This window comes from Lissotriton vulgaris, unplaced genomic scaffold, assembly GCF_964263255.1.
Source record: "Lissotriton vulgaris unplaced genomic scaffold, aLisVul1.2 SCAFFOLD_640, whole genome shotgun sequence".
In the NCBI taxonomy this organism is placed as follows: Eukaryota; Metazoa; Chordata; class Amphibia; order Caudata; family Salamandridae; genus Lissotriton; species Lissotriton vulgaris.
The window spans coordinates 110,583-134,666 of record NW_028243475.1 but is presented as its reverse complement, the minus strand read 5'-3'; the positions used below and the strand labels follow the sequence as shown (position 1 = coordinate 134,666).

General features: G+C 40.1%; 1 protein-coding gene across 1 annotated transcript in view; it reads left to right on the top strand.

Moving 5' to 3' along the window:
* The window catches only part of LOC147668335 (rho GTPase-activating protein 39-like), a 57,447-nt gene extending 44,025 nt beyond the window's left edge, over nucleotides 1-13,422 (top strand). Inside the window, exon 6 of the mRNA XM_086948587.1 lies at nucleotides 9,240-13,422. Coding sequence (XP_086804713.1) covers nucleotides 9,240-9,434 — 195 coding nt within the window. The 3' untranslated portion in view covers nucleotides 9,435-13,422. The remainder of the gene's footprint in view (nucleotides 1-9,239) is intronic.
* Nucleotides 13,423-24,084: the final 10,662 nt, after the last annotated feature.

Genomic DNA, 24,084 nt, shown 5'->3' with positions numbered 1-24,084 from the left:
GCTCATTTGGACGTTTGCTCTCTTGGTGGCAGAGCTGATTTGCTCCTGCATTTTCAGGGCCTTATCAAGTATTATTCCAAGAGATTTGGTAGAGTCAATGATGTGTGAAATACAGTTGAGAGGCGTAGGCTGTTTCATGTATTCAATGATAATGGGCGCCTGTTTAGGAGGAGAGATAAGGAGGAATTCCGTATTGATGGAGTTTAGCTTGAGATGGGTGGAAGTCAGCCAGTGTTGGGTTTAGTAGGGTTGAATTGAGTGAATTGATATCTTCTGGGGAGGAGATATTCAGGTACAATTGGGTATCATCAGTATACATGTGGTAAAGCATATTGTATGATTTGAGTATTTGCGTTAAGGGCTCCATGAACAGGTTGAAGAGTGTGGGTTAGAGCGAGGACCCTTGTGGGACCCCCAAAGTGATTGGAGCAGTGTTGGAGCGGGAGTGATTGACTTTAAATCTTTGCGAAATGAGGCAAACCAGTTTAACACTGATCCTGAAAGAACCATCCTGCATTCCAGCAAGTCCAGGAGGTTGTCATGTTTGACCGTATCAAAAGCTGAAGAGAGGTCAAGGAGGATTAGAAGGCAAGTTTCGTTCCGATCCAGCATTTTTAGCGCATCATCCAATATGTGGGAAATGGTTGTTTCAGTGCCATGACCCTGACGAAAGCCCGATTGGAATTGATCTAGCAGCTGGAATTGATCAATGTGGTTAAATAATTGGACATGGAAACATTTCTCTAGCAGCTTCAATAGAGTAGGAATGTTAGTGATTGGGTGGAAGTTGTGAAGGTCTTCTTGCTCCGCAGTGGTTTTTCTTAAGAATGGGTGTAACCTGCCCAGATTTTAAACAATCAGGAATCACACTTTACTGTAGGGAGGCATTTACTATCCTGGTCCTGATTGGAATTCTGGACCTCTTAATTTCATTGAAGGAACTGGGGAGTAACGGGTCACTGAAGTGGTTTGAGGGTTTAAGTATAGGAAGGATGTTAAGTAAAGAGATTTCATCATCATAAACAATATTTCGGTCCACAGACCATAAAAGTGCAAATGCATACAGTACAGGAAGAGATAAGGTGCTACCAATGATATGTTAGAATTCTGGTGAAGGATAAACTGTAGAGGATGGGACTAGACAATAATTAAAAAGTTAAAATAGTAATCTTTTGGAGCACCTAAAGCTGAGGCAACAAGAACCTGTATCGAACAACGGTCAGCAGCATGGCCCGCCATGTTGTCTCAGTAGTAGAAGTGCCACAATGGTTGTGACAAATTATAAATGTCTACTGCACATTAACTGTATAACATGTAAAAATCAAACTTAAAAAAAACAAAAAAACTTTAAAAGTAATAAAATTCAGTAAAAAAGGAAATAGTCATTTATATTTTCAGTCGGGATCTTCTGATAGCCCACATCTTACTGAGAAACATAGCAACTGCTCAAACTATCAGCAAACTAGTGTCAGATTTTACGATGCGTAGTGCTTCTCAGTGGCAACAGGTACCAAGGCGCTTGCAAAGAGTGGCTAACCATGTAGATCTCGGGGACCGATAGAGTGGACAAACAAAAAGTATGTGGCCTATCGACTCAGCAATTGAGGGACATCCAGGAAAAAAAGAGATGAAGTAGCAGACTTTCGCCAAGAGGCTGTGAGAGACTTCACCGGGATGGAACCAAATATGAATTGCATATGGAGCTTCCTCTCCTGCAGGACCGTTATGCCCTCTAGATATTGCTGAAATTCACTTGTCAGTTTGAACTCCAGAAAGTCAGATGTGCGACGCCCCCAGCGCTGATAAGTAAGAGAAGACTGGGCCACCCAATTCCAGTACTGTTTATTAATTAGGTCCCTGCTAGGGAGAAGTGCAGGAACCCTAGTGTCCCACATCCCTCTAGCACTATTGCAGTAAGCAGGGATTTCAGTTTATAAAACCAACCAATTTTGTTTGAGCGATCGAGGCAATTACCATAGGTAGGGCAACAGCATATGGGAGCAATCCAGGAGTAGTCCTAAGGCACAGCCAGAACATAAGGGGCGTAGCTTTGCCTTCTCGATGATGGAAGTTCTGCCCATGTCCAGCCTGAGAGTGCTCTGTGGAAGTGAAACCAAAGCTCTCAGGAATTTGTTCTCGGTAGTCAAGAAGCCGTCCAGGTTTTCAAACCCCCACTGTTCAGCACCATATAGTGCTGAGCCCACTGCCTTGCAGTCGTAGATGTAAAGCGGGGCTGCTACAGTTCTGCTGGAGGATGTCCTGTGCTCCTTGATCAGGGCCCCGGTAATCTGCCTGTGTTGGAGAGTCTGCTTCACTATATGGGGTTCTATGACTGGTCATCAAAGAGGGTGATCCCCAGATACTCCAAGCTATTTACTCTCTCCAGGGGTACCCCACTCAGTGTGAGCTTGCCATTAAATGTTTTGTGGGGGTTCAATATTAAGTTTTGTTTTCGAGGCATTGATCTCCAAGCCAAGCATGGTACAGAAGGCCTCAAAGCGATCCAGGAGTAACTGAAGCCCTCTAGGGGTTTTGGACACCAGCTGCGTTTCATCGGCAAATAGAAGTGTTACCACTTTGGTACCCCCAAAGTGGGAGCGTCTGTGGGGATCTCAGAGAGGTACTGGACGACGCCGTTAACAAAAAGCGATAACAGTGTAGGGGCGAGTACACAGCCCAGTCGGACCCCGTTATTAACCTTAATTGGGTCTGTTAGCTGTCCTTGACTACCCTAGCAAACTTTTACGTAGTTAGTCTCATGGAGGCGAATAACTATTGAGAAGACATAAGGAGGGAGGCCCATCTCTTTTAGAGCACACCAGAGCTTATGCCTTGGTCAAAGGCAGACCTAAGATCAATGAAAGCAACGTAAAGGCTTCTCTTGCCTATGACCACCGTCTTCCATATCAGTAAGAGGAAGCGAAAAACCTGGTCAATAGTACTAGTTTTTTGCCTGAACCCAACTTGGAAGGGGGACAAGAGACTAAGATCCCTGGTCCAGGCCTGTATTTTCCTAAGGAGTGCACGAGTGAACACTTTTTGAACACAGTCTATCAGACTGATAGGCCTGTAGTTGGAAGGTGACGATCGGTCACCCTTCTTATAGACTGAGATCAACTTGGCTCCCTTTCAAGAAGGTGGAATTGGGGCACCCACTGCAATGCCATTAGCTAGTGCCAGGATGTAGGTTGTCCAATTCTCAATGTCGTTAATTAAAACATCACCTGGAATGCCATCAGGTCCAGCGGCCTTGGCCTTTACGACAGAGTTAATGCTGGCCCTGACTTCAGATCCTGTGAAGAAATCAGTAGAGCATGAGTGAGTGTGGTCAAGAGTACAGGCTACAATATTTTGGTTATGAGGCTGTTAGTCGGTGGCAGGGACCTGTTGGCATCCCCCTTGGTAACTAGAAGCCAAAAATGCTTGGAGTCTTTCCTACTGCAGGCCTCGTTAATTAGCGACCAGCAGTTCTCCTCCCATTCCATCTTTGTTCTAACCTGAGCTGCCTTCTAAGCATTCTTTACTTCTCTCAGCTCTGCCACATTGCTTGCCCTAATGGCGACAGCTAATCTAAGGCTCCTACACTCCTGGTTGAAACAGGCAAACTGTGACCTGGTCTTTCTACTAGTGTCCTGGGTGCGTAGTGGTTCTTTAAAGAGAGTGGCCAACAGACTTAAAATGTGGCTGTGACAAGTCGTAACCTCACCAAGCTTTCCCTGTTTAAATCTAGATAACTTGGTGATACTGTCTAGCATATTAAATTTGATTACTTTGAGTTTCTCTGCGTCAAGGGATACCCGGGCCCAATTGAGCCGTCTATTATTAGTTGGGCATATCTCCCTAGTCGTAACAATGGGGTGGGTTTGATTCATGTACCTGACCCAGGGCGATACCAGGGAGAGCTCTAAAGGATTGTGGTCGCTATCTGTGGTGGACCCCACAAACATGTAGAGATTTCGTCAAAGGGTGTGAATTGGCTCCAGGAGGCGCTGTTTTGGGGTGTGAGCCATGGAGCAGGGGGGGTCCGAGGGGCGGGCGGGGATGAGGGTTAGATAGGGGATGTGTCTGTCAGTTGGTTCCTCATTGTCTGGAGGTCAGTTTCAATCGTATCCATCTTTTCGAGGAAGAAGTCAGCAAAATCATCACAATTTGGCTGCGTAACGGAAGCTGTTGGGGAAAGAATGGGAAGATTGTTGGATTGGAGTTTAATTAATTCAAAAAGCTTTTTTGGCCTGTTCGTGGCTTTATCTAGTTGACTTCTGAAGAAGTTTGCTTTCGCACTTCTAATATGTTTATTGTTAGTGCTCCTCCTAGATCTCAGGAGCATAAGGTGTTCAAGAGGTTCAGCAAGTCTCAGATTGCGTCTGTTTGTATTTAAGATATCGTTGAACCAAGGTTTGGAGTCTTTGGTGGACCTTCATTTTAGTGGCAAAGGAACAATAGCATCTAGAATGTTCAGTATGGAGTTGTTGTAATGCTCAAGGAGGTCATGTACCTCAGACATGTGAATAGGTGGAGGCAGGGTCATGTAGCCAAGGGATATCATTTCATTCAGGTTTGCATTTCGGATGGATTGTTTCCAATCCACAGGTTTCTTAGGTTGAGATTTTATCATAGTTCAAGGTTCCATAATGCAGAGGGATCTGTAGTGATGATCAGTCCAGTCACATGGGACAATCGAATCAAGTTGAATGCAGGTGGGTTTAGAGATGAATAGGTCCAGGATTGAGCCCAAGATATGAGTGGGACTGTCACAGATTTGAATCATGTTAAGGTCAACTAGGAAAGTTTTGAGGCTATTCACTGCAGGGTCATTAACGTGATTCCAGTGAAGATTGCAGTCTCTGAGGAAGATTTGGGTACAGTGATGATCCACATTGGAGAGATGGTTTCCATAATTTGTTCCACAAAAGGGAAGTTATCACCCGGCTAATGGTAGAATGTGTGCAAGGTGCATAGAGGCCTGTGCTTGCTTGTGATGTCTATGCATATGTATTTGCAAGAGGGGAGAGTAGCAGTGTGTGACTCTTTCACAATAAGACTATTCAGATACGTACAGGTGATCCCTCCACCAGGTTGTACCGATCTGTCAAGTTTAATGATGTTATGGCTAAGAGGGACTAGGATGTCAAGGACCGGACCAGGAGACTCCTTTAGCCAGGTTTCCGTAAGTATTAGAAGGTCAAATTCCTGTGCCAAGATGAGATCAGCGATGTCTGCGGCGTGTTTCACAGCAGATCTACAATTGATAACCATGCAATTCAAGTGGAAAGTTAAGTCGGATGAGGTAGACTGAGTGATGAGAACTTGCTTGAGGTTGACAGTGTTTATAGTATTAGGGTTGTGTCTGGGGCTTCTATGAGGGTTTGGGGAAATAGACTGAATATAGTCCTGTTTATCCAGATTGGCTGTATGAGTGGAATTGTATGTAAGAAGGAGGGAATGAATTTCACTATCTGTTAAGGAGATCTTAAATCTACAAGGTTTGGAGGCAGCATCCAGGCAAGGAGTGGTTCTGCAACTTTGGGTGGGGAAACGCCGCACAGGGAGATAATCCCTTCACTGAAAGGGGAGATGACAGCTTGGTGTAGTAGTTAGTAGCTGGTAATTGATTATGTCTGTTCTTCCCTAACGACCTGTGAGCCAAAAATTCCTTACCCGATTCTTAGGTGATGATAGGAAGCTGTTGAAGATCCCAAGAGATATTAGCTAGGCAAGAAGCGGGGAAGAGGTGATGATCAGACGACAAAGACTGTATCCGGGAGCCTGTATGCGGGGAGGGAGATCTGATAGCAGAGTTAGGGTGATGCTGGCCTGGGAGATCCAGAGGAGGGGAGTTTGAGTTAGAGAGATAACAAGGCTTGTCAGGGAGCGTGGGAGGACTCCTAAGCTGATTACTTTAGAAATGCAAGGGTTGTACGAGTAGGTGTTGCAGAGAGGAGTGAAAAGGTGGGAGGGACTATGTAACGAGATCACTTGAGGGAGCTGAGAGAGGAATGAGGGGCTAAACCACCTATTTGCAGTGTCTAGATCCCTGTTAGTTATGGATTTCTTGATGATGAGAAAAGTTTCCTCAAAAATACCTAGATGACGGTCAGCAGCTTGGGTGAGGATTATCCCATTGTTATACATGTGATGGTAGCATCACTTTGGAAATGGACGAGGGGACTATCAAGAGCCTTAGTCGGTGTGCACATTTTTGGGAAGCAGTGATCATGAGTAGTGAGTGGAATGCTTTCCTCCATTTAGTTCTTCTTTTCGAGTAGAAGATGAGATCACTGATTATAGAACCCTTTTTAAAACAGGGGAAGGCATCAGAGATTAAGGTTTCTGGATACAATTTAAGAATTCAGTGTTTGAGGCGTTTAGATGCATTTTTCGATAGGTTAGTTGGGTATTTAATTGTAAAGGCATTGAGTCCCAATGGCTCCAGCTTGGCACCAAGTTACTTTAAATGGCAAGAGGATTTTTTCTTCCAAATCAGTGGCACTAACATGGGTATTTGGGAAGGGAGGGCACCTGTTTATGCAAACATCTTAATGGCTAAGTTCGAACAGGACCACATCTTATCAGACAACGCAAGGAGCGACAATTTTTTTAAAAAAACATCTTTTATTGAAGAAAAGCATTACAGTACATAATTAGACAGAGCACCGCCCCCTACCGAATTGTGACAAAATAGGGCGCAAATCTGCAAGGAAACCAAGCCAAATATTACACCATCGTACTTCGCCTTTGGAGGCAACGCAACATGCATTAATCAGACATCTAATCCAATAGTACTGCTACTATACATCTATTCACAATTGAATTTTAGGGAAACAAAGGGAACAAGACCCAACAACCACCCTCACCTCTAGGCTCATTTAACACATACATGCATAACATTACATTTATTAGATACAACCTCGTTTCACTGTATGCAGCTGCTTTAGGAACCAAAATAAAAGGGGTACATTCCTAGCCAATAAAGTGTCCTGTCAGCATTTCCCTTAAGGCCACCGCTCCAAAGGAGCAGGGCTCTGCGCTCCAGAGACCACTGCCACAGCAATGTAGGAAGCGCAAACGGGCATAGAGCTTATGGAGCGACAATTTTAGCATTTTATTGCCAATATATTTCAGAAATTTTTCTGATATGGCGGAACACGGAAAATAATCTTATTGAAAATATTACGGCCTAAATAACAAAAATGACAGGACGAAACTCACTCAAACTGTGAGCAAGACCAGTATAGCATTCCTTGATGTTAGGATTGAAAATTTCAACAGACAGAAGGGTGTCTGTTGAAAAGAAGTTCAAGTTCAAGTTCAGGGATTTGTATAGCGCACTACTCACCCAGAGGGTCTCAAGGCGCTTGGGGAAGGGGGGTTCAGTTTTTGTCGAATAGCCAGGTTTTGAGATCTTTTCTGAAGGAGGTGTGGTTTTGAGTAAGGCGGAGGTGAGTGGGGAGTGAGTTCCAAGTCTTGGCTGCCAGGAAGGAGAAGGATCTGCCACCCATGGTGGATTTTCGGATGCGCGGGACTGCGGCGAGGGCTTGATTGGACGATCTAAGTTGGCGGGTTGGTGTGAAGAAGCGGTTACTCATCACAAACAGAGAACCACTAGAGTGGCTTGACGTACAGGAGTACCTGGTAGGCACCAAGAGAAGAGAGGTTAGGAATAGAACTAGTGTTGGCATAGAGGCCGGTAAATGGATATTTGTTTTCTGTTTTTGGTTGGAGGTTGAACAGAGAACAAGCAGACTGCAACTAGTGGTTCGTAGGAATCCCTTTTGAGTTTCAGGTATGGATCGATGAAAAGTGGGATGTAAGGTACACAATTCTGGTGTACTTTTTGTATTAAGAACTGTGTCCTCTTTTAGGAAGATTTGGACAATGTCTAGTTATGATGGAAGCTATTGACGATTCCACTTAGATTGTGAGTAATTTGCAGCAGAGATTATTCATTGAGGGTGATACTGGTTTAATGTTTCACACAACAAGTTATTTTGAAATGGCAACTGGTAAGCTCTTGGAAGATGTTGGTATACCATAGATGATCACTGATGGGACAAGCATGATGTTGGTGAATACATATGAACCACCATATAAGTAAACTCAATAAGGCATTACTTGATGAGCTGTAATTGATTCCTCGGTTAGGGTGTGGGGTTAACTAAATAACTTATGTTATTTGATATAGAGGCCCCTGAGGAAGGGACCAGTGTCCCGAAATGCACAGGGTTACACAAGAGTCAAGTGGAATCCACAAGAATCATTGAATAATGTGTTTCTGTGTTAATGATCTAACATAGTTTTTGAATTGCAAAATTCTGTAAATACATGGAATATTTAAAAAAGATAAAAGAAATGAAAATTTTGTTTTGTGAAACTGTTCAAAGCGTTTCTGTTTACACTGATAATTGTGATGGGGCATAAACCACTAACAGTGCGTGCGCATAGGGATTCAGGCATATAATTTCCTGAAATACACATACTATGTTATTCAAATCATCATGCAATTATTGCGTCCTCGTTTTTGCTATTTTTGTAACTGTGTCACACTTGCAGTGTGCTTCAAACACTTTGTGTGTGTATGTCCATCTCCTTTACGACTCCTGGTCTGACGTTAACTCAGTGCAACAAAACAAAAAGTTTTCTAATGAAGGCGAAGGTCATCTTTTACAGCTCTCTCGTGCTTTATCCTGTGTCTTGCCTATTTTATCCTTTTCTTTTCAGCTTTGGTGTTTGTCAAGTCCTGTCAATCAGTACTCTTTCAGTTTAAGTTGCAAATGCATTCCGACGACATTCCAGAACTCTTATCTGAGAAGGGACTAGTGTACTTGATATTAGGTAGTAGCCTTTTGGCAAACCCACCTCAGGTCCTGTGAGTCAATCCACCATGTTCATCCAGTCTTTGTACTGCCCTACTGCTATTATACCATATTTTCTGCTGTAAGCCACTGTCTGGGTACACACCATGGTGATCACCCCTTTGACTGTCTGCTTGGAACAAACTGCCTCCAAAAATGGAAACACTCCAAGGACTGGAGGAGCTTTATTTTAATTGTTGTGTAAATGCAAAAGTATTGAGAAATGATCCCGGAGGTGTTGTTTGATTAGCTAATGTGGTGACAGAGACTTGTTAATGAAAGTTTCTTGGGCTTGGAACAGGAAAATTTCGATTTCCTTTTGCTTCAATGTTTTCCTTGACTTCGACTCCCTTCTAACTTATCCTCTTCCTCTCTCTCATTGGGCAGATTTTTGCACAACCGGCCAATGTGGGCACAACCAAGATGGATGTAAACAATCTAGCTATGGTGATGGCGCCTAACTGCCTCCGGTGCCAGTCAGATGAGCCCAGGATCATCTTTGAAAACACACGCAAGGAGATGTCTTTTCTACGGATGCTGATAGTTCACCTGGACACAAGCTTCGTTAAGGGGCTTCTTTAGGAATGTACATCACATTGTATGTCATATGTCTGCATTATTTGGGGAAACTGGGAGTGAACGTATAGGGGACATATTTTTTGCGTGTCAGCCTTCAATAGAGGCGGATAAACTGTACAGCTCAGTTTTTGGTGTGTAAGGCTTCTGGAAATTGTACTTCTGTTTGTAAACTTCGATGCAATACTGGAGGCATTTCTTTTAAGTTCTGGGTTGAGCTAAACAGCAATACATTATATACCTTTAATAAATCCAGAGAATACTGGAATCTAGTTTTCATAACAAATCATATCTCATCACTGCTGCAGATTATTTCTGGTCCAAATTAGGTCAAGTTTGGAGAAGGAGGGCTAAAAAGTGTTCTCCAGTAACCCGTTATCATTGGATCATTGCAAATTGTTCCCAATTAAGCTTTAAATGCTGCTGTTGATCTGTAGAAAAGACTTGTTCTTTCAAACATCAGTGATGCAGAGGGTGCAGTGAATATTGGATGGTGTGAGCCAATATTGTTTGAAGCCCCTTTGTATCTTTAAAGGGGATTACTATTTCTGTTGATCTGATCGATATGTGACAGTTTTAATGTATTGTTTTTCTCTCCAATGCACCTTATAGACACTCTCCTCTCCTCTTCCTGACACGGTGAGAGTCAAAACTGATAAATAAGAGTCACATAGGAAATTTTGAAGATGATGTTGTAAAGTATTGTAATTCAGCGTCTTCGTTTTCATGGAGACATATTCTTCATAAAGTCTGCAGTGTTACTTGCCCTATACCCGCATCCTTTTTACATTATAAATTGTAACTCTGAAACAGACAGGATTGCTAAATTCCATCTGTTTACAAATCATAATCTTGTTGTTACACATTATAAATTATTTCTCAGTTGATTTACATATGAAACATTAACTTTAGAGTCCATATCCTCACTTGTCATCAACTTTGCCGCCCAGGTCATGTCCATGTTATGCAAAAAAGCATATAACAGTCCAGCTGTACAGGATGCTCTTTCCTGAAAAGCTGATTCCTGTAGTAAGACATCACTTACTGTGACATAAACAGTATACTTCACACTTCCAGAAAAATATCTGATATGCTATTCTGCAAATCAAAAAGAACTGTTGCCCTGGATCTCAATTTGTCTCAAGTAGTATTTTAAGTACTTTTTTGGGAACTTGAGTGGTGCAGACATTTTTACTTTTGCCACTCAAATGGGTGACTATAATTCTATGCCTTATCCATGTATTCTTTTCTCTTCTGTGTATGGCACATACACAACTTTTTAAAGCACAAGTAGCCCTTTATTACTTTATGGTATGACTTACTAGTCAACTGCTAAAAGCTTTCAAGCAGCTCCTGTGGCATTCCAGCAGCACAAATGGGTTTGGCTTTACTTGCAGAGTAAAAACCAAAGACAAGGTCAGTCACATGCTGAGTGGACTAAGAGTTTGCTCGAAGTACTGCTTGCACGTATGATGGATTTATATATTTGTGTCACAGCTGACCAAATCATGCCCCATTTTACATTACACTGGATGCTTGTAGAGGTGGAAAAAGTCTGGAGCTCTAATTTAAGCATTCAAAGACTAACTTAATTGGCATTGCAACCATGCAGATATTATCCAATGCACTTAGCATATTTATATTTTTCTGCACTGTAAAACACTGATAAGTTGCTCAAGCAGTCGAGCATTATCTCTTGTATTTAATTGTTTTGAGTTGATCTGTTTTTCTCCGAATACAGCACAACCCGATATTCAGAAATGAGGGAATTTTGCTTTGGTCCCTTTGTCCCGCAGGATATGTAATGCTCTGCTTCCACAGTACACTGTATCCGCTCTAGGTGCTGAATCTTTCTCAGTTTGATTGTAACTCTAAAGTTTCAATGTTAACATCTGGCCAAGCCATCAAACGTGCCTCTGTTCCCGCACACATTAAAAGCACAAGTGGGACCAGGACAGTATTCGGTTTCTTTCTACTCTGATCATTTCTCTGTTCTTACCTACCATAGCTTCAGAGTACTTGGTCTTGTGATTGTCAACAAGAAAGCACTGATTTCCCCAAGACAGGGATCACATGCCCTAGAGCTTTAGTCTAAAAAAGGTTTGTGCAGTTTCCTGTACTTTGGACGTTTAGGCTTCTTGTTTTGGTTGCAAGCTACCATGTCACCCTCCTCATTGGTTTGAACATGATGCAATACAGGTCTGCCTTTGAGCATAGATGAGCAAATTTGTAAAACCTGGGATAGAATGCTTACAGACATCAGTGCAGCGTACTTGGAGAGATGAGCACAGACTGAGAACAAGTACTAAATCAGGGTCAGAGCATCTTGTTGATGTCCTCTCAGTCAAGGTAGTCCCCTTGGTCTATAGTTTGTGCTTATCAGAAGGTTATTCTTACTTCTTGACTGAATTTTGTTTTTCAATTCCACAACAGGCTCTTCCACAATGGAGAAACAACACTTGGTTGTGTGCCTTTGTATAGGGTACTGAACAGCTGTAGCTGGACACCACTGCTTTAAGCTGTGGGCCATCATAGGTCCCTGCATTGGACTGTGAATAATCAATCCTACACCCTTGCTTGAAGCACTTAATTATCAGATGTATGCTCCTGTATTAGACTTTCAACTATTCTGTCATACACATGTGCGTCAGACTGTGAATTATTAGTCTTAAACCCTGCATTGGCTGTGATCTCAGAAGTACGTCCGTACCTTTGGAAGTGGATAATTATTCATGCAATCCAGATGTTAGTTCCATGGAAGGCTATAGCTGGGCACAGCTGTATTAGGTTATAGCGTATCCTTTATACACCCAAGCATTAGGTTGTGACCTTTCTTTATAGATCCTTTTATTAGGCTGTGCACTGCCATGAATTTGGTTGGGAACATCTATTGTACGTCCATTTGCACTGAATTTTCACAGCCAAACTGGCATGCACCAAGCTTTGAGCTACTGAAGCTGGGCTGAGTTTCATTGTTTCCTTTGTGAAAGATATGGAGACCTGTAATAGGGGAAATTATGATGACATGTAGTTACTCTGGAAACATTTTATAAAGGGTAATTGGCTCTGAGTTGCTGAGGCTGTTACTGCTGTGCACCCAGTTCCAACAAGAATTGGAGCAGCAGGAAACCCACTCATAGTATGCATATATCCAGGGATACTCATTAGTTGCCGTGCACCAAGTTCTGAGCTTTATCTTATATGTTAAAGAACCTCGACTGTTCCAAACCCTTCAAGAGTGCAATTGCACCAAGTTAAGAGACATAGCTTATTATTGCCACTTGTACCTCCTAGTACAGGAGTTTGCAATGGAGTAAAAATGTACCACATAACAGTAAAACAAAAGTGAACTGCCCCCGCTAATTTCGCTAATTTTCTGGTTACATTCTGAATTCAGAACTTCAACAAATAGCCATAGACAGAGATGGGCTTGCTGATAAGGCCACAAAGAGCTCCACAAGTTACCATTTTGCTTGTACAACTATCTTAATGGTACACAGTTGTTCCTTGTCAATAGGTCTTGATTCCCGAAAAAAATTCTCAAACATGGCATATTCTGACATCTAATTATACTGTTTAAAAATGTAGAATTGATTTGAAGTTTCCTGTTTATTTGTGTGTGCAAGCAAGTCTGTGACATAATTAGTTAAGAGTGTACAAAAACAGAAACATGTTCTTTAGCTTGATACCAGAAAAATTCATAAATAACCTTGCAACCAATATGTACATACATGTTTGACATCTCCATTTTGTGTTTGTGTTCCACAGTTCCCTGGTTAGAACTTGAATTCCCAATTCCTTCACATCTTCCTGCCTCATTCTTCTTCTTGCCACATGTTGCCTTCATGCTGTTACTACTGTTCCCCAACACCATTGGCTGCAGACATATTGTAATGCAAACCGCTTGCGTCGTTCCATTCCTATTGACTTTCTTAATACTACTATCACCCTTTGCAAACAAATTAACAAATTTGGTTCAAGTTATCAAATAAAATCATCAAACTTTTTTTATTACTTTATGTGACCCTTTCCCTCGATCTCATAACGCAAGACAGGCTTTCATCATGGTTCTGGACTCCATTTTGTAGGAAGCATTCAGTACTCAAATACCTTGGATCCTCTTTGACTCATCACCCATCTCTTTGCTTTCCATTGAGATGTTTTACTAAATTCCATTGATTTTCTCAAGTATATTACCACATTTTCCCATATGTATTTCCAAAATCCACGTATTTTCCTACCGTTGGCACACAGTATATTCCAGTCCTCTCTCTCGTCAGCATCCCATAGCTCGTGAAAAAAATAGACTATTTATTGTACTGTCTTTTCCTCAACAGAAAATGTTTCTTTAAACAAGTACTAAAAAGAATATTTGTCCTTTTCAGGTACTTCCCGAATCCTTCCTGCTGTACCCTTATGGTTTTCCAGACACTAAATACATAAATATGAGCTCCTTCTTACAGCCAATGCTCTGTAGGTCTCCAACTGCCAATACCTCTGCTGTATACTCTGCTCATCAGGTCTATAACATTTTCCATTTTCCTGCAAGACTTTCAACATTTTCTTAAACGGTTTCCTACATCAGACCTGGATAGCAATTTAACATCACCAGCGCTGCGAGGCCTCAGAGTAGTCTATGTGCTATACAAATATAATTTTCATTTCATTCATTCACATCCCACTTATACATACTCCTATCAGATTTGTGATGCCCATGACACTGCACCCCTACAATAACTTGCTGGTCCAGTGCCCAAGTTCATTAGTCTTCTCTTAATCTTGTTTATCCTGACAACCTCACGCTACCCGTCTATGGTGACATAAGCTTTGCAATCAGCATTATAACTGCCTTAACCCCTTCGCTGCTGATGAACAGCTCAGCTCGTCATCAGCCACGGGTGGCGTGTGCTGATGATGAGCTGAGCTCGTCATGTAACGCGGTTTTATGAAAAAAGCCGCACAGCGCAAAAATCGCCGCAGCAGCGATGCGGTTAATTAGAATTGACACCCATCCAGATCCGCGGTCTGACAGAAGATTCCATCAACTCTGCTCTTTGATCAGGAGTGCTCTTGAAAGTTGGTTTAGAATTAATCCGCTCTACATTGTGGTGCACGTATGCCCTCGGTGGTGCAGCATTCTTCCTGTACATATGATTTCATCACTTGACTGGAGCTGAAAAAATGTATTTGGCAAGAAGGATGGCAATGGTGGGGTCAGTGCTGAGTGGATTTAAAGGGATCTGTTGGTCAGGATAGGACTCCTTTGTATGTGGATAACTGGGAGTACATATGCTAGGTGTATAATATTGTTCAATAGTTGATTTCTGGTCCCAATAATGTTTAATTTACCAAGTCACGGTTAATGGATGCTGAGGCTAAATGAATGTCATATTTGAAAACATTATTTAAAACGCCATTTAGTACCAAGATCCTAGTGTGTTCTTAGTGTTGTATAGCTGTTAGCTCCATGACAATAATCACTATGTATCCTTAGAAGGCCACTTTGCAGACACTGGTTGTTGGCCTAGAGCAGCAACACCGGCTGTGCACAGTATGACCCCATTATGGTTTATTTATTTTTATTTTCAGTTATAATAGTTTTTGCTTATTGTGGCTGTGAGTTTTTGTTGCTTTGATGTTTGCAGAAGTGTGGTAGACCGCAGAGGCAGAAAATTGGTTAGTCTTGGGTTTGTATACTTTGATTCAGACACTGATTTCTTTTTTATGGCGTTCTAAAGCCTTTAATTCTAAAGTACCAAGTAAGCAGGTTTCTTTTTTTAAAAAGAACTTTTTAAAGTTGTGCAGTGTTATGGCTGAAATGAGCAGATTGCACAGCAGTTAGATGGCTCACTCCTATGCAAAGCAAACGTTTACAACCCACCTATTTTTCATTACAAATGTTTGTAATGAGACGTTGTAAAGAAGGACCATGTCACAACTGTTGCACTTGGCTTACCACAGAAAAAGTTTTTTCGGCCTTTAGTTCTCAAAAAAATAAAAATAAAATTACAAACATTTGCTGGTCGGTTGGTCAAGCACAGGAGTCTTTGAAAATAATTGTATCTAAAAATCACAAATAATACTTTTAAGGACTTCTGAAAAGGAATAGGCTTAACTGCACTTCCTATTATCAAGGCCTGTCAATGCCTAGGAAAGAATAGTTTACCTTCTCATGACATTCTGTAACATATACATTAATCTGCGAGGACATTTATACAATTTCCAATCATTTGATGTTTGACAGATTGCATAAAAGTGTATGTTTGTGGTTAATAAAGTAGTATATTTTCTGAGAACTAAGACATGCGTTTTTGAGTTTGATGTGGTAGGATGTGTTTCTTGGACACAGGCAGTCGTTTTATTTTTTTATATTTGTTATTAATTTTAATTAAGTTAAAAGGTTCTTGATTCTTGTTCAGATATTGATTCTTGTTCAGATATTGTCTTCCTTTATGTTATTTTTTCCCAGATTGTGTTCAGTTGCTCTTGGGAGCATGATTCTTCATCTGCAGACCATCCTTATTTACGATAATCTTCGCACTTAGATCACCTGTAAATATATACATACTTTGTTTTGTATTTCTAATGCCGCTGTTCTATATGAATGCCTTTTTTTGCCAACCCTGTATAATAAGATATTCAATTACACTGGATAATTTTGTTTTTGTTATGCCAAAAAGTTTTGTAAATGTAAGACAGTAAACAAATATTTTATGAATAATAAAGTTACAATTACAAAAATATGTTTCATTTGCTATAGAATATTTTGTTCCATGGTTTAATTGAAAAAAAATTGTTTCATCAACACTGAAACTATTTCCTATTTTACTATTTATTCCAATTTTGGCAATTTTATATAGCACAAACTCTACCCCACTGGAAGGTATTGAGACATTTTACAGAAGCAACAGTAACTTTACACAAGTTCACTTTTTGTATTGCCAGGGATTAGGTGATTTGTCCAGAATCACAGGATGTTGAGGCAACACCTAAACTTGAACCCTTTATGCTTCAGTTCTGAGGTGGGCTGCTCTGGCTGTAGCGCCACATTCCGTTTCTCCCCTCCCTCCTGCTCCTCCACTCAACTTGGGCATAAAAAGCAGAGGCTTTCTTGGTGACATTTCTGAACAGCTCAATCCTGCAGGTTGACTGTGGTGAAACCAGCGCACAATCAGCGTCAAAGGGAGCACGTTTCAAGCTATCTCAGCTGGGTTTCTTTTTCTTTTTCTCATCACGTACAATTCTTTGAGGTTGCTGGTTTGGTTACCATTGTATCAAAAGAGTTCTCTGAATGCATAACAAGTAAATGAACCTGCGATGAAAACCACAATCATTTTCACATTTTAAACCTCTTGAACTGTAAATCCGGTATTTGTGGGGGTCCTGATTGCTTTTAACTGCCCAGTTGTGTACGGCTCTTTCTTCAAGTGGCAAACATGCACCAAAGCTTTAAACCAGGATTCAATGCGGGCAATTCCCCGTCGTACAAAATGCCATTTTCCACTTTCACACACTGGTTTCGGACAAGCAGATTATGCATGACCGTAAGTAAGACCGGTGTAGCTATCCTAGGTGATCTCACTAACTAAGAGCCACAAACTATCGAATGAGGTGGTCTGGATTGATAAGTATACATTGATGGCATCCTGGTGATTTGGAACTAATCAAGGGAAGAGGCTATTGAATGTAACCTGTGGCTTAATAGCTTAAACCCATTTCCAAGTTTACTATGAGCCTGAGTCAATTAGAAATATAATTTTTAGACCACAGAATTTACCCAGAGAGAGGAATTCTGAAAACTGAGGTTTTTCATAAAACAACAGATAAGAACTGCTTAAACCCTCTATAAGTGTTAACACCCCCGTTCTCTGAGGGAGGGTCTTCCTATCGGGAAATATCTAACACTGAGACGCAATTATTTTGTGCTGAAAAAACATACAGAAATATTAAGTGAAAAATTAAAAGAAAAACATTACACAGAATAAATCATTAGAAGAGCAAGAAAAATGGCAAGTAATGACAATAGAGAGGCGTTCCTAATGACATATGCAAAACCGTCAGTATAAAACCCTATCTGTTTGACAACTTATTGACTAAGATCAAATAAGTTGACAAAGTTGATTAGAAAACATTGAAATATTTTGACGTCCGCAAATTAAGAATACAGAAACTTATGTTCTCTTTTCGGAGACTATAAAATCATTGTGGAAGGGTGCTGCACACGATTCACACTATTTAGATCGTTAATCCGGTATGTGTGCTGTACTAGATTAGTGTCTGCTAACTAGATTAAATGAATGTATGTGGCCTGGTGTTGTGAGTCACCAGGACTCCAGTACGCACTACTACAATACAATTTTTTCTTTTTTCTTTTAGTACATTCTATTTATTTTATCAAAAATGAAAGATAAATCATATTTCACTTCACTTTTTTTACTTTTTTACATGGCATCTTGCAATATCACCATTTATATCATCATAGTAATATAATGAATACAAACAGATTCATTGACTCATAAAACATAACAATTAATCAACACCCAATGCATTTCGGGGCTGAAGCGCCTTCGTCAGGGGTCTGTGGTTAAAGAAAAGAAAGAAGAAATTTCATTACTCATGATGCAAAGTAAAGACTTGAATCGCTAGTGTTGAGTTTATATGATCAAAAAACTTCTTACCACAGATGTGGGAAGATTATGAATTCTAATATAGAGTCATCGTACCCAAGAATTATGTGTTTTCTAAAGAAAAGATGTTGCATAATTTAGAATGCGAATTCTATTTGAATTAGATAGACATCATATGTGTCATATTTCTAAATATGTTTACCTGGATGTCTTTTCGTTTGTAAATTATCTGTGAAGAACAAAGGAGGGGGGGTCCGAAAATATAAGATGAATGAATTGACAAAAAAACGGTATGCTTTAACTTCATGAATGCTCATGTGAAGAGCTCACCTGTATTGTATTTTGATCTCGTGGAAGCCTGAATGAAACAAGAGTTGTAATCAATGCACTATGTCATGTCGCATAGATAAAGATTAGATAAAGGTTACTGAGCAGTTTAGTCGAGAGAGATTTACCTGCGAGCCTTGACGTTTTGATTACGGTCTCGCCGGAGTCTCAAAGAAAATGCCCTGCAGATATCAAAAGCGTCCGTTAAGGAATTTTGGTTTGCTTGTGAGGTACCGTTTTAGACGAACGTAAGCATAAAACCGTTTTCCTCACTTACCGATAGGCAGAAGCGCTGCCGCACGTAGTGGCATCCTGCTCAAAGGTTTACAAACAGGGACTAGTCCCTTCTCTAATATTACTCAATCACCCGACGAATAGACATCAATGAAGGACTCGAGCGCGCTCTCCGTTAGATCGTTTCTAATAGTATTGTACGTCTTCGCTAACCTTTTCAAAGACGCATTGAAACAGCATTTAACCGAACTGGATCTGTAAAAGGAATGTTATCACGAACGAATATGGGAACTGTGATGCTTGCCATTCTGAGACCAGTTCAATAGTATTACAGGCGCGAAGTTAGCCGCCATTTGTAAATGGTAGAACACGTATATTTATAAACAAACGTTTCACACATTTAGCGCTGTATCAGAAAATCTAAAGAGAAAAGGAGAAAGAAAGATAAGGGAAGGAATAAAAATAACGGAATAAGAATAACAAATGTAGGGAAGGAATAACAAATGTCAACCCATAATTTTACAGATAATTATCGCGACCACAAATATTTTTAAATTCCTGCCTATATACATTCTAATGGAGTCAGCAAAAAGTCTTATTTAGAAAACAACCTGCCTGTTAAGTTTACAAATCCTAATACCCTTCAGTGTACGTGTGATCCTATGTGTAAGTATCATTGTGTGTTGGGCATCCTGAGGATTCAGATATACATATCTCACCGAAAACATATCATCTCCAATTTATCATTCAAACCGTTCGGAATGAGAGTTTGTAATTTGTGAATCCAGAATGCCTCTCTCTGGAGAAGTATTTTTGCATTGTCCATACCTAATCTCTGCGGGACCAATTCAATAACTTGAAATCGTAGCTGGGCAATGGAGTGCCCTGCTTCAATCCAATGCTTAGCCAGCGGAGAAGTGTGATTTTTATTGCGGATACGACTTTTGTGTTCAGAAAGTCTTAGTTTTAGTTTTCTGTCCGTCTTACCAACATATAGTAGTCCACATGGACACTTGAGGGAATAGACCACATGTTCAGAATTACAATTAGTTGTATGTCTCAGAGGTATTTTTTCACCAGTTCGTGGGTGTAATAAGGTATCTCCTAGTATTGCATTGTTGCAATTTTTACAATTGAAACATCGCGTTGTGCCTTTATAAATTGGTGCTTGTTCTGTGATCTCCTTTACAGGTTTGCTAAGAAGCTCCTTTAAATTCTGTGATCTTTTATAGGCAAATAACGGTCTATCCATGAACATTGTTCCAAAATCCTTTTCAGCTGACACAATCTCCCATCTTTTAAGAATTATTTTCTTTATGTCCCTTGATGCTGATGAATATTTGGAAACAAAGACCATCCTTTTGTTGATTGCCTTGCTGTTTCAATGCGTCTTTGAAAAGGTTAGCGAAGACGTACAATACTATTAGAAACGATCTAACGGAGAGCGCGCTCGAGTCCTTCATTGATGTCTATTCGTCGGGTGATTGAGTAATATTAGAGAAGGGACTAGTCCCTGTTTGTAAACCCTTGAGCAGGACGCCACTACGTGCGGCAGCGCTTCTGCCTATCGGTAAGTGAGGAAAACGATTTTATGCTTACGGTCGTCTAAAACGGTACCTCACAAGCAAACCCAAATTCCTTAACCGACGCTTTTGATATCTGCAGGGCATTTTCTTTGAGACTCCGGCGAGACCGTAATCAAAACGTCAAGGCTCGCAGGTAAATCTCTCTCGACTAAACTGCTCAGTAACCTTTATCTAATCTTTATCTATGCAACATGACAGTGCATTGATTACAACTCTTGTTTCATTCAGGCTTCCACGAGATCAAAATACAATACAGGTGAGCTCTTCACATGAGCATTCATGAAGTTAAAGCATACAGTTTTTTTGTCAATTCATTCATCTTATATTTTCGTACCCCCCCCCCCTCCTTTGTTCTTCACAGATAATTTACAAACGAAAAGACATCCAGGTAAACATATTTAGAAATATGACACATATGATGTCTATCTAATTCAAATAGACTTCGCATTCTAAATTATGCAACATCTTTTCTTTAGAAAACACAAAATTCTTGGGTACGATGACTCTATATTGGAATTCATAATCTTCTCACATCTGTGGTAAGACGTTTTTTGATCATATAAACTCAACACTAGCGATTCAAGTCTTTACTTTGCATCATGAGTAATGAAATTTCTTCTTTCTTTTCTTTAACCACAGACCCCTGACGAAGGGGCTTCAGCCCCGAAATGCATTGGGTGTTGATTAATTGTTATGTTTTATGAGTCAATGAATCTGTTTGTATTCATTATATTACTATGATGATATAAATGGTGATATTGCAAGATACCATGTAAAAAAGTGAAAAAAAGTGAAGTAAAATATGATTTATTTTTCATTTTTGATAAAATAAATAGAATGTACTAAAAGAAAAAAGAAAAAATTGTATTGTAGTAGTGCGTACTGGAGTCCGGTGACTCACAACACCAGGCCACATACATTCTCTTTTCGGAGACATCAAAATCTGTGAGATAGACTAGGACACACATGCTCAACGAATCAGACACCTTTGAAGAAACTAACCACCCTCTGGAATATTCCTAATCTTAAGAGTCACCAACCATGTGGTAACTGGTGGGTGTCTGTTTACTAAGAAATGTAAATCTGTAGACTTGGGACTCAAGACACCCTGCGAACGAAATAACTTCAGAATCTGTAATTCATGCAATGTCATATACTAATTGAAATGCCTGTGTAGATGTTTATACATCGGCATGACAGCAAAAATGGTGCGAATACAAATCAACGATTACAGGAGTACAATAAGGTGCAGGAGACATAGCACCAAATTAAAAAGGTATTTTACTGAGAAACAGCATACTAATGATGATATTGAATGATATGTGATTGAGAGATTCAAACCCCACCACAACAACATGCCAATGGCTCTGTTAAGCTATGAGCAGTGGTGGGTTTTTAGACTGCGAACAGATATATAGGAATTGAATGACAAAATACCAAGAGGAATTCCACGCAGATGAATACGCACCTCAGTGCTGTGCCTTACATTTAAAGTCCTCTACTAAAATGTATATTTAACCCCTTTATTATACAGAAAAATGGAACTCCGAGATCAGCATGGACCATTATTGGGACAATTATTATCGGAGTCTTTAAAAGAAAGTAAAATGTCATCACGATCAAATAATATACAAGTCAGCTAATTAATTTTTTTGACTCTCCTATATTCGTACCATTAAGAGTCGTCATGATATACATACAACTATGCTTTTGGAGTCTGGTGTTCTTAACAGAGGGTGCTGCCGTTGCCAAGTCGGGACTTATCATGGTTTTTACCCCCTTTTGTACTTGCTGCTAGCGCGACATTACCATGTGTAGCATGTAGGAGAGGACAACGCTGGGATTGTAAAAAAACAAGGACACCCTGAGTAATAGAGTAAGCAAAACTCCTAGGACAGGGATAACAATGTATGTGAAAAAAGTCCAAGGCAGTAACACACTGGAAAACATGTGACATGAAATGACAGCAAGAAAAGAGCCAGAAAGGAATAAGCTAGAATAGAACGTGAATTTAATAAACACATTTAAAAATCATACAGTTTATTACAAAATATAAGCTATATGATGACAGAACAATAAAATCATCAGAAATTATACATATTAATAAAAACAATAATCATCAACATAAAACATCCTAACAAATTCTGTCAGTAGTATCCAGACAGGAAGTGGCGAATAAAATCGACGCGCATTTCGGCGTGGTACAAGCCTTCTTCAGGAGCCACACAAAATGTATATATAATAATCTGAAACATACATAAAAAGAAGAGAAAAAAACCATCACAAATTATTTTTTCACAATATTACATTCTAAAGTGCACTTAATACTTTCCAAATTCCCATAATACATTAGTGTATTTATAAAAGAGAAGGGAACTTTCTGCTGTCATTTTATTTCCTATATATTTCATCTTGCTTTCCAAACAACACTTGATATAACATAATGATATAAAAACAGCGAGTACCCACAACAATAGACACAGAGTCAAGTAAATAAGGGAGATGGAACGGGTGGAGAAGGAATGAAAAAAGGATACAAAAGATGGTGAGAGGACAACGCTAACATACAGCGTACCGTTTATGATTTTGGTGTCCTACTGGATTGTTAGAAGGAACTTACCTTGACCAGATGAATTGTTACTTACTGATTGCTGCTTTTAATATAGAATTAATGGCGGTCCACCAGACGTGAAGTTCGGCCTAACTATGAGTTGTCTTATTCTAGATGCTATATATGATAATAAAAAGAGGTAGGTCCTTTCCTTTGATTTAAAACCTTTTTTTTATATACAAGTGTAGAGTAGGAATCCTTCTTGGGTGCTGAAGTATGCCCGAGACCTATTTATGGTTATTGGGAGGCACAAACATGTTGGTGAAACAGTGATGGAAAGGAAGTGTAACTAACCGCATCCTCTGAATATACATTACCGTGTTTTAATTCATACCTAAGGTATCACCTAATGAAAGCAATCTTTGTGGTTTAAGCTTACGGTATTTTTAAAGGGTTAAACTGGATCCCAGTAATATTATCAAGAAGATTATATTTTAGGAACTCTCTCTACAGATTTTTGAGGTCAAGTCCGCCCTGGTAGTACTATCTTACCAGGGTGGGAAGAGGTGGCCAATGATGAAGCACACCACATTACATGGGTGAGACCAACTCATCCAATTTCTTGAGACTCTAAGTTAGTACAATCACCTAGGATAGCATCATCTGATTAGAGAGAGGGGAGAAAAGGAAAGGATCCTCACAAATAGGGCACCGTGTTTTTTGTATGTTTTTTTTGGTTGTGCGTCTTAGGGAGGAAAACATGGTAGTTGGAGCCTCCAATGCACCCTGTGGGTTGAGTGTTTTGCACAGCCCCTTTGTGCTGTGAGAATAGATTAAAAAAAGAAGAGGAGGGGATACCCACCCTATATAGTGACATTGATTCCTAATAACTGAACAATTATGGGAGGTCTTTCATTTGATGTTGAAGAAGTGTCCTCTATCTTGGGGGCACCCTCTCTGGGGACTCTTAATTAGGAGAGACACTTAAATAACTTAATGAATGGGAATCGCTCTATGAAAGAAAGAAAACACAAATTAAAAACATGTTCCATGGAACAGTTATGACAGATTACTTAAGAGGGAATGCAGCCCCATGGGGCCTAATAGAGTGAAAGGAGCCAAGAATTTCTTGAAGGACAAGTCCACAGAGGACTTGTCACTGATAGTCTGGAATTGTACATGTGACTGGTTAGTCTTGATTACAAAAAGTGCCAATAAGCTATCAGGCACCCTAGTTATAAAAATCAAGACCAGTGAGAACACCCTCGAAACATAAATAGGCATTTCTCTTTTCAATAAAAAACTAGAGAAGTTGAATAAAAGGATTACAG